Source organism: Leptopilina heterotoma, unplaced genomic scaffold, assembly GCF_015476425.1.
Source record: "Leptopilina heterotoma isolate Lh14 unplaced genomic scaffold, ASM1547642v1 Lhet_286, whole genome shotgun sequence".
Lineage (NCBI taxonomy): Eukaryota > Metazoa > Arthropoda > Insecta > Hymenoptera > Figitidae > Leptopilina > Leptopilina heterotoma.
Window position 1 is genome coordinate 312,400 of NW_025110993.1, and position 16,116 is coordinate 328,515.

A 16,116-nucleotide genomic window follows, 5' to 3' on the forward strand; every position below is an offset into this window, starting at 1 on the left:
AGTTTAATTGTTAGTAGTAAAATAAATGATCATGGGAAGGTGAAGAATTGAAAAAATTCAATGTATCGTCAAAATTGCGACGTTTCGTTGGCTAAGGTTTGCCAACCAACGTTTTTTTTTAATGTAGAAAATCTGATGTTAATTTAATTCTTTTTTCGTTATGCACGGCAAAAAATATTTAGCTGGATGAACTACAGATTTCACTTTAGTAGCGAAATTTTTCAGTGCTTCAATTAATACTTTCGTTATTCTAGAGAAACTTATCGCTATTTCAAGTAAAACTTTTTTCAGTGTGTAATAATTATTATTTCTTTAAAAAGTATTTAATTTAAAATGGCTTTATAAAATAAGCAATGCAAAAGATGACTCAGATACTAATTGTAATTGTTCTAGCCGTAGTTTAAGTCTAGTAATGTAAATTCTATTTAAATTGAGACCATTGAGTGAAATTATTTGAATTTTAGTTAGTTAAATCTCTTTGTTAGGTTATAATAATTATTTCTTTAAAATTTTTTAAATTGTTTAAAATAAGCAGCCCCATACAACATTCCCGCGCGCTTGCGCGCGGATAGTTTGGCTAGTTAATAATAATTAAATTATTTACTAAAAGTAATTGAATTCTTTACAGGAATTGAATTATTTTTAAAAAATAAATTTTTGCATAAAATTCTTCGGAAGAATTTAATTAGTTTTATAAATAATGAAAATCATTGCAGAATTTCAATTATTTTTAATAAAATTTTAATCGAATTTCTCGAAAAATGTAATTATTCTTAAAAATTTCATTAAAATTTGTTGATAGAATTCAATTATTTAAAAATTTGTTGATAAAATTCTTTATGAGAATTCAATTTTAAAAAACATTCAATTGTCTAATAAAATATTTATTTTTGTATTGAAATAATTGAAATTCTCGTAGAATTTTCTAATAGAAATTGATTTAAAAATGAATTTCAGTTAAAATTTTAGATAATAATTTGAAGTTTTAATTTTCTAATATATATTAATTGCGAAGAATTTACGAATAATTGAAATTTGTAAGATTGAATATTGTAAAGAAATGGATTTGAAAATTGGCAGAGAACCTTTTCCGAAAATTAATTGATTTAAAGAAGAATTTTAGTTAAAAATTCTCGAAAATAATAATTGAATTGAAATATTGGCGATTTTTTCTAATTGCAATTTTTTTGTTATTAAAAACCAAGAAGAGACGGACAGACGGATTATATTGTGTCTACAGTTTTGACAAGAAGATCTAGTTCGAGCATAGAAACCCAAATTACCTATTCTGTTTTAAAACTAATAAATATCGCATACTAAATATTTCTGTTACTATAATCGAGTGATCACTGGGAATTAGCTACTTTTATCTAAAATGACAAATGGAAAATCTAAGAAAGTACCAAATTTAAAACAGACTTTCAAGGAACGTTATGTTTTACAAGTAATTTTTTTTATAGTTTAGTCCCATCAGGAGGAAAAAATTGTAACGGATCTCTCCTAAAACGTGAACCAATTTAGTTGAATTAAATGAAGTTTTAATGAATGAAGTGAGTGGTTCTGAGAATGAAATGAAGATGACGGAGATGACGACATCCTACCTGTGTCGTGATCGGATCAATTTCGTACCTGATTCCTCGATGTTTAGTCGCTCCATCAGCCACTCGATCAGGTCATAACCTGCAACACGCAGGCAGTCTACTGTAGAATTGAGTCCAAAATTGTTTGCCCCACAACTCAGGTACCGTTGACACTCACCCATGAATGCTGAAGGAATCGAGGTAAGGAATTGTTTCTGGCTGCGCACGGGCACCCCGTTCTCAGGGTCTTGCATCTCCCGCACCAGCCCCTCCATCTACATTTGTATATTAAATAAAAAAGTCAATAAATAAAATAAAAAAAGTCAATAAATAAAATAATAATATTGATAATATTGATAATGACAAAATTGATACCTTGTCGAAGGCGCAAGGCCTATGAACGCGTGGCTCCTTCTCCTTCTGTTGTTGAGCACCGGAGGCCTCCATCGCGTTCGAGGCGGCCCTCTGCGTCTCTTGCAGGAGCAATTTTGCCAATTTGCCCTACGATGGCGGAGGGGGCTGGGGAGCTGGGCCGGAGACGGGTCTACCCGAACTCCATGGGGCTCAGGCCCCATCCCATCACTCCAGTCACCCCCGCACACCCACTGCAACACAAACAACCAAAATTCAAACATTAGTATCATTTGCAATCAAGATCTCAAACAACTATCATCAAATTATTACATATATATCAATTATTTAATAAATAATTTTACTTCAATATTTCAAAATTAATTCAACTTTGAAAGAGTTGTGTTTACAATTTTCACCTAGATGAACTTCAAAAAAAATTCATTTCAAATTTTGTAAAATTTCAACTTCGAATGAATACAATTAGAAATTTTTAACAAATTTTAACAACTAAAATATTCTTCTGAAATTAGTTAAATTTTTTAATATATATATATATTTAATTGATTATTAAAAATAATGGATTTTTAGAAGAATTTTAGTTAAAAACACTAAAACAAATTTAATTTTGAAGCAATTACAAATTATTGCAGAAATTCAATTATTTCCAAAAATTTTAATAACATTCTTGCCAAAATTTTAATTATCTTTATAAATAGCAAAATTCTTCGCCGAAATTCAATTATATTCAGGAATTTTTATAAAATTCAATTATTTTCAAAAATAATAAAACTCATCGCAGAATTTCAATTATTTTTAATCCAATTTTAACCGAATTCCTCGAAAAATGTATTTATTCTTAAACAACATTAGGGCTTGTCTCGTTAATATTAAAATTCTAATTTTATCCTTTTTTTTCTAATTTTAAAAAACTTGGAAAAATTATATTTTCATTTTGGGTCATAAATTATTCCAAAAGTGTATTATTTATTTTCTTCTACCTAAATAATTGAGACCCTTCGTATTTTCATTCTAATTAATTACATATTGATCATAAATAATTGCCTTGGGTGATAAAGATAGAAAAAAACTTAATAAATTTTTATATCGGCTTGAAAATATCAATAATAATTATCGAATTTAGAAATAATTTTTCAAAAGAGCGCTAACTATCGTGACCTTATCCCAGTTTTATATTTAATATCCTTTAAGGCCATGTAATAAAAAAAATTAATCCACAAAAAAGATATATATATATATTTTTTATTAAAAGAAAATTTGCAAATTAAAAAACTTTTCTACTTCCATTAGCGGTTCTTTAACTTGTTTGCTTTTTTTTCCAGAATTTGTTGTTTCAGCCGAAGGCAACTTTTTCAGTGTTTAAAATTCGAAAAAAAGGCTATACTTTGAATCTTAATTTAATTATCGATTTTATAAAACTAGTTTGACAAAGTAGATTCTTTGTTCTTAGTTTGAATGAAAATTAATATTTAAATACTTCGTTAAGGGATGTAATGAAAAGCAGTTTAGTTTCCATCGAATTGGGGGAAAAAATGATGAATATAATCGGCACTTGAAGTATAGAAATTAGAAACTAGAAACAATAATAAATAGCTGAAGATTTGTACAGATAAGTGATAACAGTTGAGACAATAAGAGTTGCACTGTAACGTAGTAAACCAGGTCCGTTTACATAGGTTGATTATATCATAAGATCCTCCGCCGTGTTTGACTTGTAAAACAATATTTGCTGATGCAACTAAAATGACTAAAGGAAACTTTAGAAACCTCAGATAGGATTCGCACTGTACTCTTGTTGCCAAAACTATTGTTTCATCGCTATTTGTAATTTTGTAAGACTTTAATGAGACGTGTTAGTCGAACTGTAATTAGTTCAATATTTAAGATTTGCTTAGTGATCAGGGATAAAGGTTTTTGTAGATTTACACTTTTTCTTTCTCTTCTATTCTAGCACCAACAATTAATTAATTTTTTTTTATCAAAAATTATTTGCTTCTTCAGGGCTCGAACCAGTGAAAGTATTTTAAAATACGGACCAATTACTGACAGAAATTAATATAACCATAATAATTGAATTCCGGTGAAATTTTCATTATTTTAGAAAATAATTGAATATTCGTGTAGAGAACTTTGTCAAAATTGTTTTTAAATAATTGAAACTTTGCAATGAATTTTATTAAAATTTTTAAAAATCATTGCATTTTATTACTTTTGAAAATCATTGAATTCCTGCAATGAATTGAATTTTGAAATAAATTTTATTACAATTCCTAAAAATAATTGAATTTTGTCGAAGAATTTTATTCATTTATAAAGATAATTGAAACGTTAACAATTTTTTTTAGATTTTTTTGAAAATAATTAAATTCTTGTGATAAATATTGTTATTCATGAAAATAATTACCTTTCTCCGAATGATTTTATTTATGAAAATAATTAAATTTGCTTCTTTCTAAAAAATTTATGCAAATTTTCTATTTTAATAAATTGAATTTCTGTGAAATTTTTATTTTTCAAAATAATTAAGATTTTGCCATGAAAATTAAATTCTTGCAACGAAGTTTATTACATTTTTTGAATTCCTGTGAAAAATTTTATTATTTGCAAAAATAATTGAATCCTTATGAAGGAATTTAATAATTTTTTTTTAAATAATTGAATTCTCGTGAAAAATTTTATTATTTGAGAAAATAATTGAATAATTATAAAGAATTAAACAAAGATTTTATCAATTTTTTGAAAAATGATTGAATTTGTGAGAAGAATTTTATTAATTTTTTTTAAATAATTGAATCCAAGTGAAAATTTTTATTCGTTGGGAAAATAATTGAATAATTGTAAAGAATTAAAGAAAAAATTTAAGAATTTATCAATTTCTTAAAAAATAATTGAAGTTTTGAGAAGAATTTTATTATTTGACAAAAAAATTAAATTCCTGCGAAGGATTTTATTAAAATTTTTGTAAAATAATTGATTTTTGTTGAAGAATTATGCTATTCATTTATAAAGATAATTGAAATGTTGACAATTTTGGCGAAGCATTTGGCTATATTTCTAAAGACAATTGAAATGTTGACGAGAATTTTTTTTTAATTTTTGAAAATAATTGAATTTCTTTATAGAATTTGAATATTTATTAAGATGATTGAATTCTTTTAAAGAATTGCGTTAAAATTTTGAAAATTGAAACTTTGAAACTAATCTCAACAGAATTGAAATTAAAATTTTTCAAAAAAATATTTCATTAAATGATTTATAAATAATAACTTTATGGCAGTTCTTCAATAGAATTAATTTATTTAAAATAAATTATTGTCAAAAATGGTTTTGTATTAGAATTCATGGTAATTTCATACTTTCTGAGGCAAACAGAAAAGAGACCAAAATTCAGAATTTTCTAATAAATTCTAAACATTTAATTTTTTCCAGTAATTTTAATGAAAATCCCTGACTTTTCCCTGAATTCTACATATCAGGCCCCTGAAGAAAGATTAGCCTACTTACGTTCATGAGTAACATTTGTCTCACCTCGCAGGCGTTTACAAATCATTCGAAACTTGTTACTTCAACTTTATTGATAAATTAATGAACTTTAAACAAATATTGAATTACCGTAAACGTATTTTGTTTCTTCCGCAAGGGAATATCAGTACAAAATATATATTTGTGAAAGTATTTCATATCAATTTGCCAGAGTGCAGATTGATCGTTTTTTTATGCTGCGCAAGCTAACAGATTTGGAACTTGGAAGATTGCCGAATTTTTTTTTCCTCAATAATTTAAACTGTCGATAGAACGTCTTTTTGTGTGCTATGTAAAAAAATTGCATTCACTAATCTGCAAAAAATTGCATTTTAGAAATAAATTGAAAAAAATAAGTGGAAATTCGTTTATAAATGAATACAATAGACGCGATTTGGCATTTATGATCTGCTTGCAATATATATCGAGAATTTCTAACTTCCGTGACATGAATCATTCAACCTCGCTCTAATCTGCTTCTGTTTGATCAACAGAATTATTTCGCTTCACTAAACTCAATTTCAAATTCCATTTTCAGTTATGGAAATAATCATTTTTCTTTCAGGCAATTAGAGCAATTATAGAGTCCACCGGAAGTAGGAATAAAAAATAAAAAAATTTTTGAAAAATTTTACTACTAGAAAATTGAAATGAATTTCCAATGTTGACCGCAAACAAAGCTAAAATTGAAACCGAGGTTGAAACACCTTGAAAATAGTTAAATATCGAATAATTTAATTTCCTTTGTCAATATATTTAATTAAATACCCAAATATTAAAATATTTGGGTTTTGGGTATAAAGTTTAATTATCGCTTGAACTAAAAAAAGAAAATATTGATATTCATCACGCTCTAGATTGTTTTATAGCATTTATCGCTTAAATGCAATCGAAAAACAACAACAAAAAGAAATTAATAGCCAATATACCGAGGGCGATTGAACCGAATGCACAATATCAATATTTATAAAGGAACATAAAAATCCAAATTGGAATTAAAAATTGTTTCAAATGTTGAGGATTATGTTTCCCTCATGTGTACATACATACATATCTCTCGAGAACTGATAGCGATTGAAAATTCTATAAAAAAAGAAAAAAAGAAAGGAAAAGAAAAAATTGGAAATGCGTCAAAAAGGATTAGTCTCGCATGAAAGAACAATATTCCCCGTGAATAAATGAAAGTTCTGATAGAATTTTAGAGTAGAATCAATTTAGTCTCGATCAAAGGGAAGACAAAATTGAAGGAAACAGACAAACTTTAACTATATATCGTTCAAGATTGAAATTACTCTTGAAATGTTAAGTGATAATTACTCTCCCTTTTGCGCTCACAGTTGGATAAGTCAATAATTTAATTACAGTTAACTTCTTGCAATCAAAACTTATCAGTTTTGGATTATAATAGCGCATATAGCGTTACAGAGAAATTAATAAATATCTTATTACAGCAGGGCTCGAAATAGGTCCGTAAATCCCGTAAAAGTCCGTTTTTTTGAAAAAAAAGTCCGTAATTTGATTAAAAAAGGACGAAAAGTTCGTCAATTGTACGATACAATTTGGAGAATTTTAGAGAAATTACAAATCATTGCAGAAATTCAATTATCGTTTAAAATTTTTAAAAATTCTCGTCAAAATTTCAATTATCTTTAGAAATATTAATTGTTAATATTCTTCTCCAAAATTCAATTATTTTCAAAACAATTTTCCTCAATTCAATGATTTTTAATATAGGTATCTACTATTCTAATAAAATTTTCCAAAAGAATTCAATTATTTAAAAAAAAATTAAACAAAATTTTACGCAAACATTTAATTACTTTTATAAAAAATAAAATTCTTCTTAAGAATTCAATTATTTTAAATACAATTTTAAATGAATTCCAGAGAAAATTACATTATTGTTAAAATTCTTTGTAGAAATTCAATTATTTTAAATTCAATATTCATAACATTTTTCAAAAAAAATCAATTTAAAAACTTTTTATAAAATTATACTGCAAGAATTTAATTATTTTCACAAGCAATATAATTTTTTATAAAAATACAATTATTTATAAAAATTTAAATAAAATTCCAGACAAGAATACAATTATTTTCGCATAAATGATAAAATATGGATCTCAAGAATTCAATTACCAACTTTTAAATAATATAATTCTTCACAAGAATTCAATTATTTTTCCAAATAATACAATTTTTCACGAGAATTCAATTATTTAAAAAAAAATTAAATACAATTATTCTTCTCAGAAATTCAATTATTATTTAAAAAAATAATAAATTATTAAAGTCTTTCTTTAACTCTTCACAATTATTTAATTACTTTTTAAATAATAAAATTATCCACAGAAATTAAATTATTTTTTAAAAAATTGATAAATTCTTGAATTGTTTTTTTTAATTCTGCACAATTATTTAATTATTTTACCAAATAATAAAACTTTTCACGATAATTCAATTTTTTAAAAAGAATTAAATTATATTCAATAAATTATTTTCATAATATAATGAAACTCATTGAAGAAATTCAATTATTTTTAGAAGAATTTTAATCGAATTCCTCGAAAAAATAATTCTTAAAAATTTTATTTAAATTCGTCAAAAGAATTCAATTTTAAGAAACATGCATTATTCAATAAATTGTTATTTTTGTATTTAAATAATTGAATTCTAGTAGAATTTTCTAAAAAAATGTTTATTTAAAAATTAATTTATGTTAAAATCTTGGATAATAATTGAATATTAAAATGCAACCTATAGCGTGAATTTTTAAAAATAATTGAATTTTGAAATTAATTTTTTTGAAAAAGTTTAATTGAATATTTTGAAAATGTTTGGAAGTTTTTATTTTCTAATATTTATTGAATTGAAGAATTTACGAATAATTGAAATTTCGAAAAATTGAATATTGTAAAGAAATGGATTTGAAAATTGTCAAAGAACTTTTTAGAAAATTATTAAAAATACATAATTAGATTTAAAGAAGAATTTTAGTTAAAAATTCTTGAAAATAATAATTGAATTGATTGATAATGATTTTATCACTCGATCATCTTTAATTATTATAAAACATGAAGAAATCGATGACTCCGAGTCAGTTGGTCCGTTAATTGTTTAAATTGATGAAAATATTGGAATATTGTAATAATCGATATGTCAAAGAAGAAAGTGAAGACGGAAAAAAGAATAGAATTTCATTCGCAATGGATTGAATCACGGTCTTTGATATAATAATAATAATAATAATACACAAGGAAAAAAGGAAAATGTTCTGGAGTACTGAACCTTTGACCTGTTTTAATGTTTAATGTGACCTGTGTTATGCAATACAACTGAAAACAACCCATATTCCCAGAACAATTACAAATCCTTTCATCTTCTCACTTTTCACCAACTTTACTATTTATTATTTATACAATAATAACCACAAATTTTTCCATCTTTTTCTCAAATATAGAACTGACGTGTAATTAAATCTTTATACGCGTATTCATTTTCCATCTGGAATTAAATTTCAATTTTTACGTTTCACAACGAAGCGTAAATATTTTTATTCCATTTGCGTATATGATCTGATAAATTAGTTACTTATTGATCATATTTATAGAGATCTAGCGGATAAAAAAACACAGTTTTTCAAATATTGTTTCAATGAAATTTACTTGTTGGAGGCAAAAGGTAACAATTTTATCAAAAAAATAAAACGAACCTTTGATACATATTTCAATCGGATAAAAATGATAGATTTGTATTGTTCCCGATATAACTGAAATTTCCATCGATTTCCATCCAATTGTAACTTTTTGACTCTGTTAATTTGATACATTTTTTACTTTGAAAAATTATTAATTTTTATTTTTTTGATTTTTTTTGATTGAAATCAGGAAACAGTCAGAAATTTTTGTGAATCGACTAAAACAAGTTTATTTTTATTCGTTAAAATTAATTTTCGATAGCTACTTTGTTTTACTACTACTTTTTGCTACTTTTTTAAAATTAATTATCGAGTGTGAAGCCTGATGAAAATTGGTAAATTTGACAGATATGGATTTCGTACGGAAAACTAATGAAAATACTTATTATAAAAATAAAAGAGATGGAATTCCTTCCTAATTTCTATAATAATTCTATAATACCATAAAAGTACCTAGATATAAATTAAAAATAAGTATAGATATAGCAGCGCATAATAAGTTTCCGGAATATAACTTTGTCCTGCACTGTTAAGGCTTTCCGTCCTGAGAGAATTCAACTCGACGAGAAAGATGTATAAATCTGGCTTTTTCTGCCAGTTCTGTGTCATAAAATTCATTTCATATATCTCACAATTTTCGCTAGCGACGGAAACAGTACCGCTGGGAAATGAAGAACATCCTAGGGTTTGAAGAACTTTTATTTAAATCCTTTTAAAAGGGGCTGATGCTCAAGTTTTATGTAATCATCTCTCTATATAAGAAAAATTGAGGAATTGATATTACTTGTTTGGGATAATTTATTTTTCACCCGGGGAAGTAAAAGAAAAACTCAACACACAAACAGATTTAATATTTCGAATTCAATTTGCCCGATTGAAAAAACAAATATATTCGTCCACTTGCATGCGAACTGAAATTCAAACAAAATAAACGAATTTCAACACTGCGAAACAATTTTTAATTTCAAACTTGCTTCATGGAATTAATTTGTTTGTAATTAAATTCTAGAATGCACACACAAAATCGAAATTTCATTTACAGGAGCGTAAACATCCGGCTACTGTTTCAAATTGTAATTCTAATGCGGTGTAAAAGTGGAGAAAAAAATTTATCCAATCCGAGAAAACTCGGAATGTAGAAAACAAAAGAAAAAATTGATTTTTTTTTATATTCCCCTACACGAAAAGAAGTCCAATGAATATTAAAAATACAAGGAAATATCAACCAGGGTGGTTATAGCAAACGGAAAACGCTACTTTTCTAATCAACTGTTGATTAAAATTCAGAATATAAATAACTTTGATTTATCTTTGCTGTAAATTCTTGTTGATTTCTAGTTTATCATTTTAAAATGCAAATATTTCCTATACATGTACGGGCTCGAACTAGGTCCGTAAATCCCGCAAAAGTCCGTAACTTTGCTTCAAGTCCGTAAAAGGCAGTTTTTTAAAAAAAAAGTTCGTAACTTGATTGAAAAAGCAAGAAAAGTTCGTAAATTGTACGATATAATTTGGAGAATTTTAGAGAAATTACAAATCATTGCAGAAATTCAATTATATTAAAAAGTCATCAAATTCTTCGCAGAAATTCAATTATGTTCCAAAATTTGAAAAAATTCTCATCAAAATTTCAATTCTCTTTAGAAATAATTAAATTCTTCTCCAAAATTCAATTATTTTCAAAAATTTTAATACAATTCTTGACAAAATTTCAATTATCTTTAGAAATATTAAAATTCTTCTCCGAAATTCAATTATTTTTAAAAATTTTAATAAAATTTTTGGCAAAATTTCAATTATTTTCCAAAATTTTCCTCAATTCAATAATTTTCAATACCTACTATGTATTTTCATAAAATTTTCGAAAAGAATTCAATTATTTAAAAAAAATTAAATCAAATTCTACACAAACTTTTAATTATTTTCAAAAAATAATAAAAATTTTACACGACTTTCATTATTTACAAATTTTTTTATAAATCGCAATCATTCAATTATTTTCATAAAAAGTAAAATTTTTCTCAGAAATTCAATTATTTTTTAAGAAATTGACAAATTATGTCTTTAATTCTTCACAATTATTCAATTATTTTCTGAAATATATAAAAATTTTTTACGTGAATTCAATTATTTTCATAAATAATAAAATTCTTCTTAGAAATTAAATTATTATTTAAAGAATTGATAAATTCTTGAATTCTATTATTAATTCTTTACAATTATTCAATTACTCTTCCAAATAATAAAATTCTTCGCAAAAATTCAATTATTTTCCCAAATAATAAAATTCTTCTCAGAAATTGAATTATTTTTTAAAAAATTAATAATAAAATAATGAAATTCTTTCTGATAATTTTAATTGTTATAAAACTGTAATAACATCTAAATTTTTATTTTGTAAAATTATTTATTAGTTATTTTCATGAATAATAAAATTCTTTTTAGGAATTCATTTATTTTCTTACATAATAAACCTCATTGTAGAATTTCAATTATTTTTAATATACAATTTTAATAGAATTTCTCGAAAAATGTAATTATTCTTAAAAATTTTATTAAAATTCGTTGATAGAATTCAATTATTTGAAAATTTGTTGATAACAATTCTTTATGGGAATTGAAAATCAAGAAACATTCGATTATTCAGTAAATTATTTATTTTTGTATTTAAATAATTTAATTCTGGTAGAATTTTCTTACAATCTTTGATTTAAAAATCGATTTTAGTTCAAATTTTAGATTATAATTGAATATTAAAAGCATTAGAGCATACATTTTTAGGAATAATTCAATTTTGAAAAGGTTTCAGATTAAAATCTTTGAAAATTTGAATTTTTTATATTTTTAACTAACAATTCTGTGGAATTAATTTTTTTTGAGAAACTTAAATTGCGGATTTTTTAAAAATTATTTAAAGTTTTTATTTTCTAATATATATACATATTTAATTAAAGAATTTACAAATAATTGAAATTTTGTAAAATCTAATTGTAAACAAATGAATTTGAAATTTTATTTAAAAATAATTGAATTTTGAAATTAATTTTTTTGAAAAAGTTTAATTGAATATTTTGAAAATGTTTGGAAGTTTTTATTTTCTAATATTTATTTAATTGAAGAATTGACGAATAATTGAAATTTCGTAAAATTCAATATTGTAAAGAAATGGATTTGAAAATTGTCAAAGAACTTTTTCGAAAATTATTAAAAATACATAATTAGATTTAAAGAAGAATTTTAGTTAAAAATTCTTGTAAGTAATAATAATTGAATTGATAATGATTGATAAAATGAGTGATCGGTTTCTTCATGTTTTATAGTTTGGAAAAAATTGAATTTATTGTTTGAAGTAAAATGTTCTCTTATTTGACTCGGACTGGTTATATTTTTGTCAGTTGGTCCGTAATTTTTAATTTTTAATCCGTAAAGTCCGCATTTGTGTTGGAAAATCGACAAAGTCAGTAGACTCTTAAAAGAAATATTCAATCCATTTTAATTAATATTTCACCTGAACCATTATATGTTCAAATCAACTTTAAATTATAAATATGAAATAGCTCGCTCTAAACTTGATCTCATTAAAAATTTGTACGATTTAATTAATGAAATAAGCTTTAACTGAAAAATGAGTTATTTCGTCTGACCAAATAATCACTTTAGCAGATGAATCATTCATTATTGCTTACTAATTCAAAGCCCCTGAAATGATAGATTTTCACTTCAGAGAATTAACTGCTGTTTCCTCTAAAGGGCAGATAAATCAGTCATGTAACGCGCAAATAAAATAGAAATAAAGCCCTTATTCTCAAAATGCATAACGATCCAGAAAAAGAATATTATTCAATATTGAATTTTTGTAGATAAATTACAACTGCTGAATAAAACAATTTTGCATTGTAATTTTAAAAAATGGATTAAAAAATAATCGTTTGTCTAATAATAAAATTGAATTACATATGTAAATATTTTTAAATTTTCCGCATGTAAAGAAGATGTAAGGTTATTGATTTGATTCAACAAGTCTTATATCTAGCTATGATATACGTTTCTCAATTTTTTTCTCCAAAATAATCATAATTATTTGTGAATAAATATTTTATTTGTCTAATGAAAATTAAATTCTATTGCTTTGAAATAAATGTTGAAATTAAAGAAGAAAGAATAAAATTTTAAAAAAATTTTTTATATAGGTACAGATATAAAACTTTGTGGCTGAAACTAATTTAAAACTATAGAAGAAAATTTTTCTTTTTTATAAAATAAAAAGAAGTACCTTTTTTTTATAAGTTTTAAAATTTGTTATTAAATTTCACATTTTCTTCAGACTATAAATATAATAAATTTAAAAAAAAGTTTTTTTACCCAACAACAACATGAAAAATTTTTGTTTTTCTATTTCTTTTCGGGGGAAATTAAACATTAAACGTATGTTATACGCTCGCTCGTAATATATATAAAACACCATAGTGCCGAGTAGTTGATGATGTTGGCATTTATAGCTCAATAAAATGTAAGATGTAAACTGTATTTTACTTTTTTCTTACAAAACACTTTTCGCATTTCAGTTTAAATAACTCAAAACATAAATTTTCTTCATTAATGGTCCATTTTTGTTGTTTATATCAATTCACTTCCAGATCATAAAATTTAATTCCATTTCTGTTTCAACTTTTCAAATTAAATTAACTGCATCTTTACAATATGCGAAATGCGAATATACATTGTAAATGTGCAACAACTCTTCGTCGATAAAAGAAAACATTTCAAAAAAGAAGAAGTCTTCCTTAAATTTTTAATAGTTCCCTTCAATAATGTAAATCTGTTAATCTTAATATAAATATAAATTCTTATTTTAATTCTTATTATACAATTATTTTCCCAAATAATAAAATTTTTCACGAGAATTTAATTATTATTAAAAAGAATTGAATAAAATTCTTCTTAGAAATTCAATTATTATTTAAAGAATTGATAAATTCTTTAATTTTTTCTTTAATTCTTCACAATTATTCAATTGTTTCTCAAATAATAAATTTTTTCACGAGAATTCAATTATTTTAAAAGAATTAAATAAAATTCTTCGCAAAATTCAATTATTTTTTTAAAAATTGAAAAATTTTTTCTTTAATTTTTCACAATTATTCAATTATTTTCCCAATAAATAAAATTCTTCTTAGAAATTCAATTATTTTTTAAAGAATTGATGAATTCTTGAATTCTTTCTTTAATTATTTACCCAAATAATAAAATTATTAAGGAGAATTCAATTATTTAAAAAGAATTAAATAAAATTCTTCGCAAGAATTTAATTATTTTCGCCTGAAGAATAAAATTCTTTTCAAAAATTTAATTATTTTAAAAAAAAAATTAATAAATTCTTTCTTTAATTCTTTACAATTATTAAATTATTTTCCCATTTAATAAAACTTTTCACGAGAATTCAATTATTTTAAAAAAAATTAAATAAATTTCTTCGTAAAAATTCAATTATTTTCATAAATAATAAAATTCTTCTCACAAATTGAATTATTTTTTAACAAATCAAATAAAATTCTTCACAATAATTCAATTATTTTCGCATGAAGAATATCATTCTTATATAAAATTCAATTATTTTTTAAAAAATTGATAAATTCTTGAATTCTTTCTTTAATTCGGCCAACTATTCAATTATTTTCCCAAATAATAACATTTTTCACGAGAAATCTGTTAATTTAGATTCACATTGTTGAGGGGAAGTATTAAAAGTTTGTTGTGGATATTTAACGAACGTACCTACTGAATTTTGAAAAATAACAGATGATTTAGTAAATCGAAGGATTTTTAAAATTTGTTTTTAAATCTGTTGAAAACATTAGCAGATTTCAAGACAGATTTAGTTTCTAATAGGTTTACATCGTTTACATAAAGTAAATCTGTTAAAATTTGTGAAATTCATCTGGTTTATGAACGTTTAGTGGATGAATTAACGGATCAAAATTGTGGAGGCGTTACAAACATTATTAGCAACCTCACACATGTGTTGTTGTTGTTGTTATTATTAGTATTCACTTGATATAATTTCGAAATTAGTGGTCGTGAGATATGACATTGTGTCTTTAAAATTAATCCTCATTATGAAACAATAAAAGGACTCGCGTCTTTAATTTTATATGTTTAATTTTAATGTTATTTTTATTTTCACACTATAAAAAGAAGGCATCTTATTTTAAGATACCTAGTAGTAGTCACTTTTAAGTTGTTTCGAACAAGTTATCAAAAACACTTTAAAATCTTTAAGATGCATCTTAAAATCTGTAAGATGTACCATCTTAAAATCTTTGGGATGTAACATCTTAAAATCTTTTAGATGTAACATCTTAAAGATGACAACAATGTATCTTAAGATACTTCTGTTTTCAGTACATACAAAGATATTAGAAGTTATTTTTGTTGGATAGAGAAGTTTTGAATTCGCTTTATACCCCGAACTAGTTAAATTTAGGAAAGATCGTTGTTTTTTTTTGTTGAGCAGTTTCCACTAATTAATTATTTGAGCTATAAAATTTTTCATTAAATGGAAAAGTTTCTTGTAGTATAGGAAAATAATGAAACGAATTCATGTGGTTTTTAATAAAAACCAGCTCCAAAGTTTCAAATATCTGGATAATCCGATAAGGGATTCAAGAGAATAGAATAAAAATGTTCCACATTAGAAGTGACAAATTAAGGGATATGAAAACTTTGGAGGAACATAGAGTTTGGGGTCAGGATGTGAAATAAACTCTAAATGAGAAACGCTAAAACGAATAAAATTGAAATGTCGGAATAGTTTCCCTTAAATTCTGAAAACGAGCCGAGATGATGTTTGAGGAAACTGAAAATTTGATTTTATAGGTAAATTACGATCGCTGATAAAAAAAGGAGCATCAATCGGCAAGTGGGTATTTTTCATATCCACACTCT

At 24.2% G+C, this 16,116-nt stretch overlaps 1 protein-coding gene across 9 annotated transcripts in view; it reads right to left on the reverse strand.

Annotated features, from left to right (window-relative positions):
• The window catches only part of LOC122504265 (regulator of G-protein signaling 11), a 54,602-nt gene that overhangs the window by 15,338 nt on the left and 23,148 nt on the right, over positions 1–16,116 (reverse strand). For 6 of the 9 annotated variants that reach the window (XM_043615286.1, XM_043615285.1, XM_043615283.1 and 3 more), the window contains 2 exons: positions 1,956–2,185; positions 1,630–1,855 (listed from right to left, as the gene is read on the reverse strand). In XM_043615286.1, the coding sequence (XP_043471221.1) occupies positions 1,630–1,855; positions 1,956–2,027 (298 nt within the window). In that variant the 5' untranslated portion in view covers positions 2,028–2,185. The remainder of the gene's footprint in view (positions 1–1,629; positions 1,856–1,955; positions 2,186–16,116) is intronic. The other 3 variants (XM_043615291.1, XM_043615290.1, XM_043615292.1) reach the window with 1 other exon arrangement.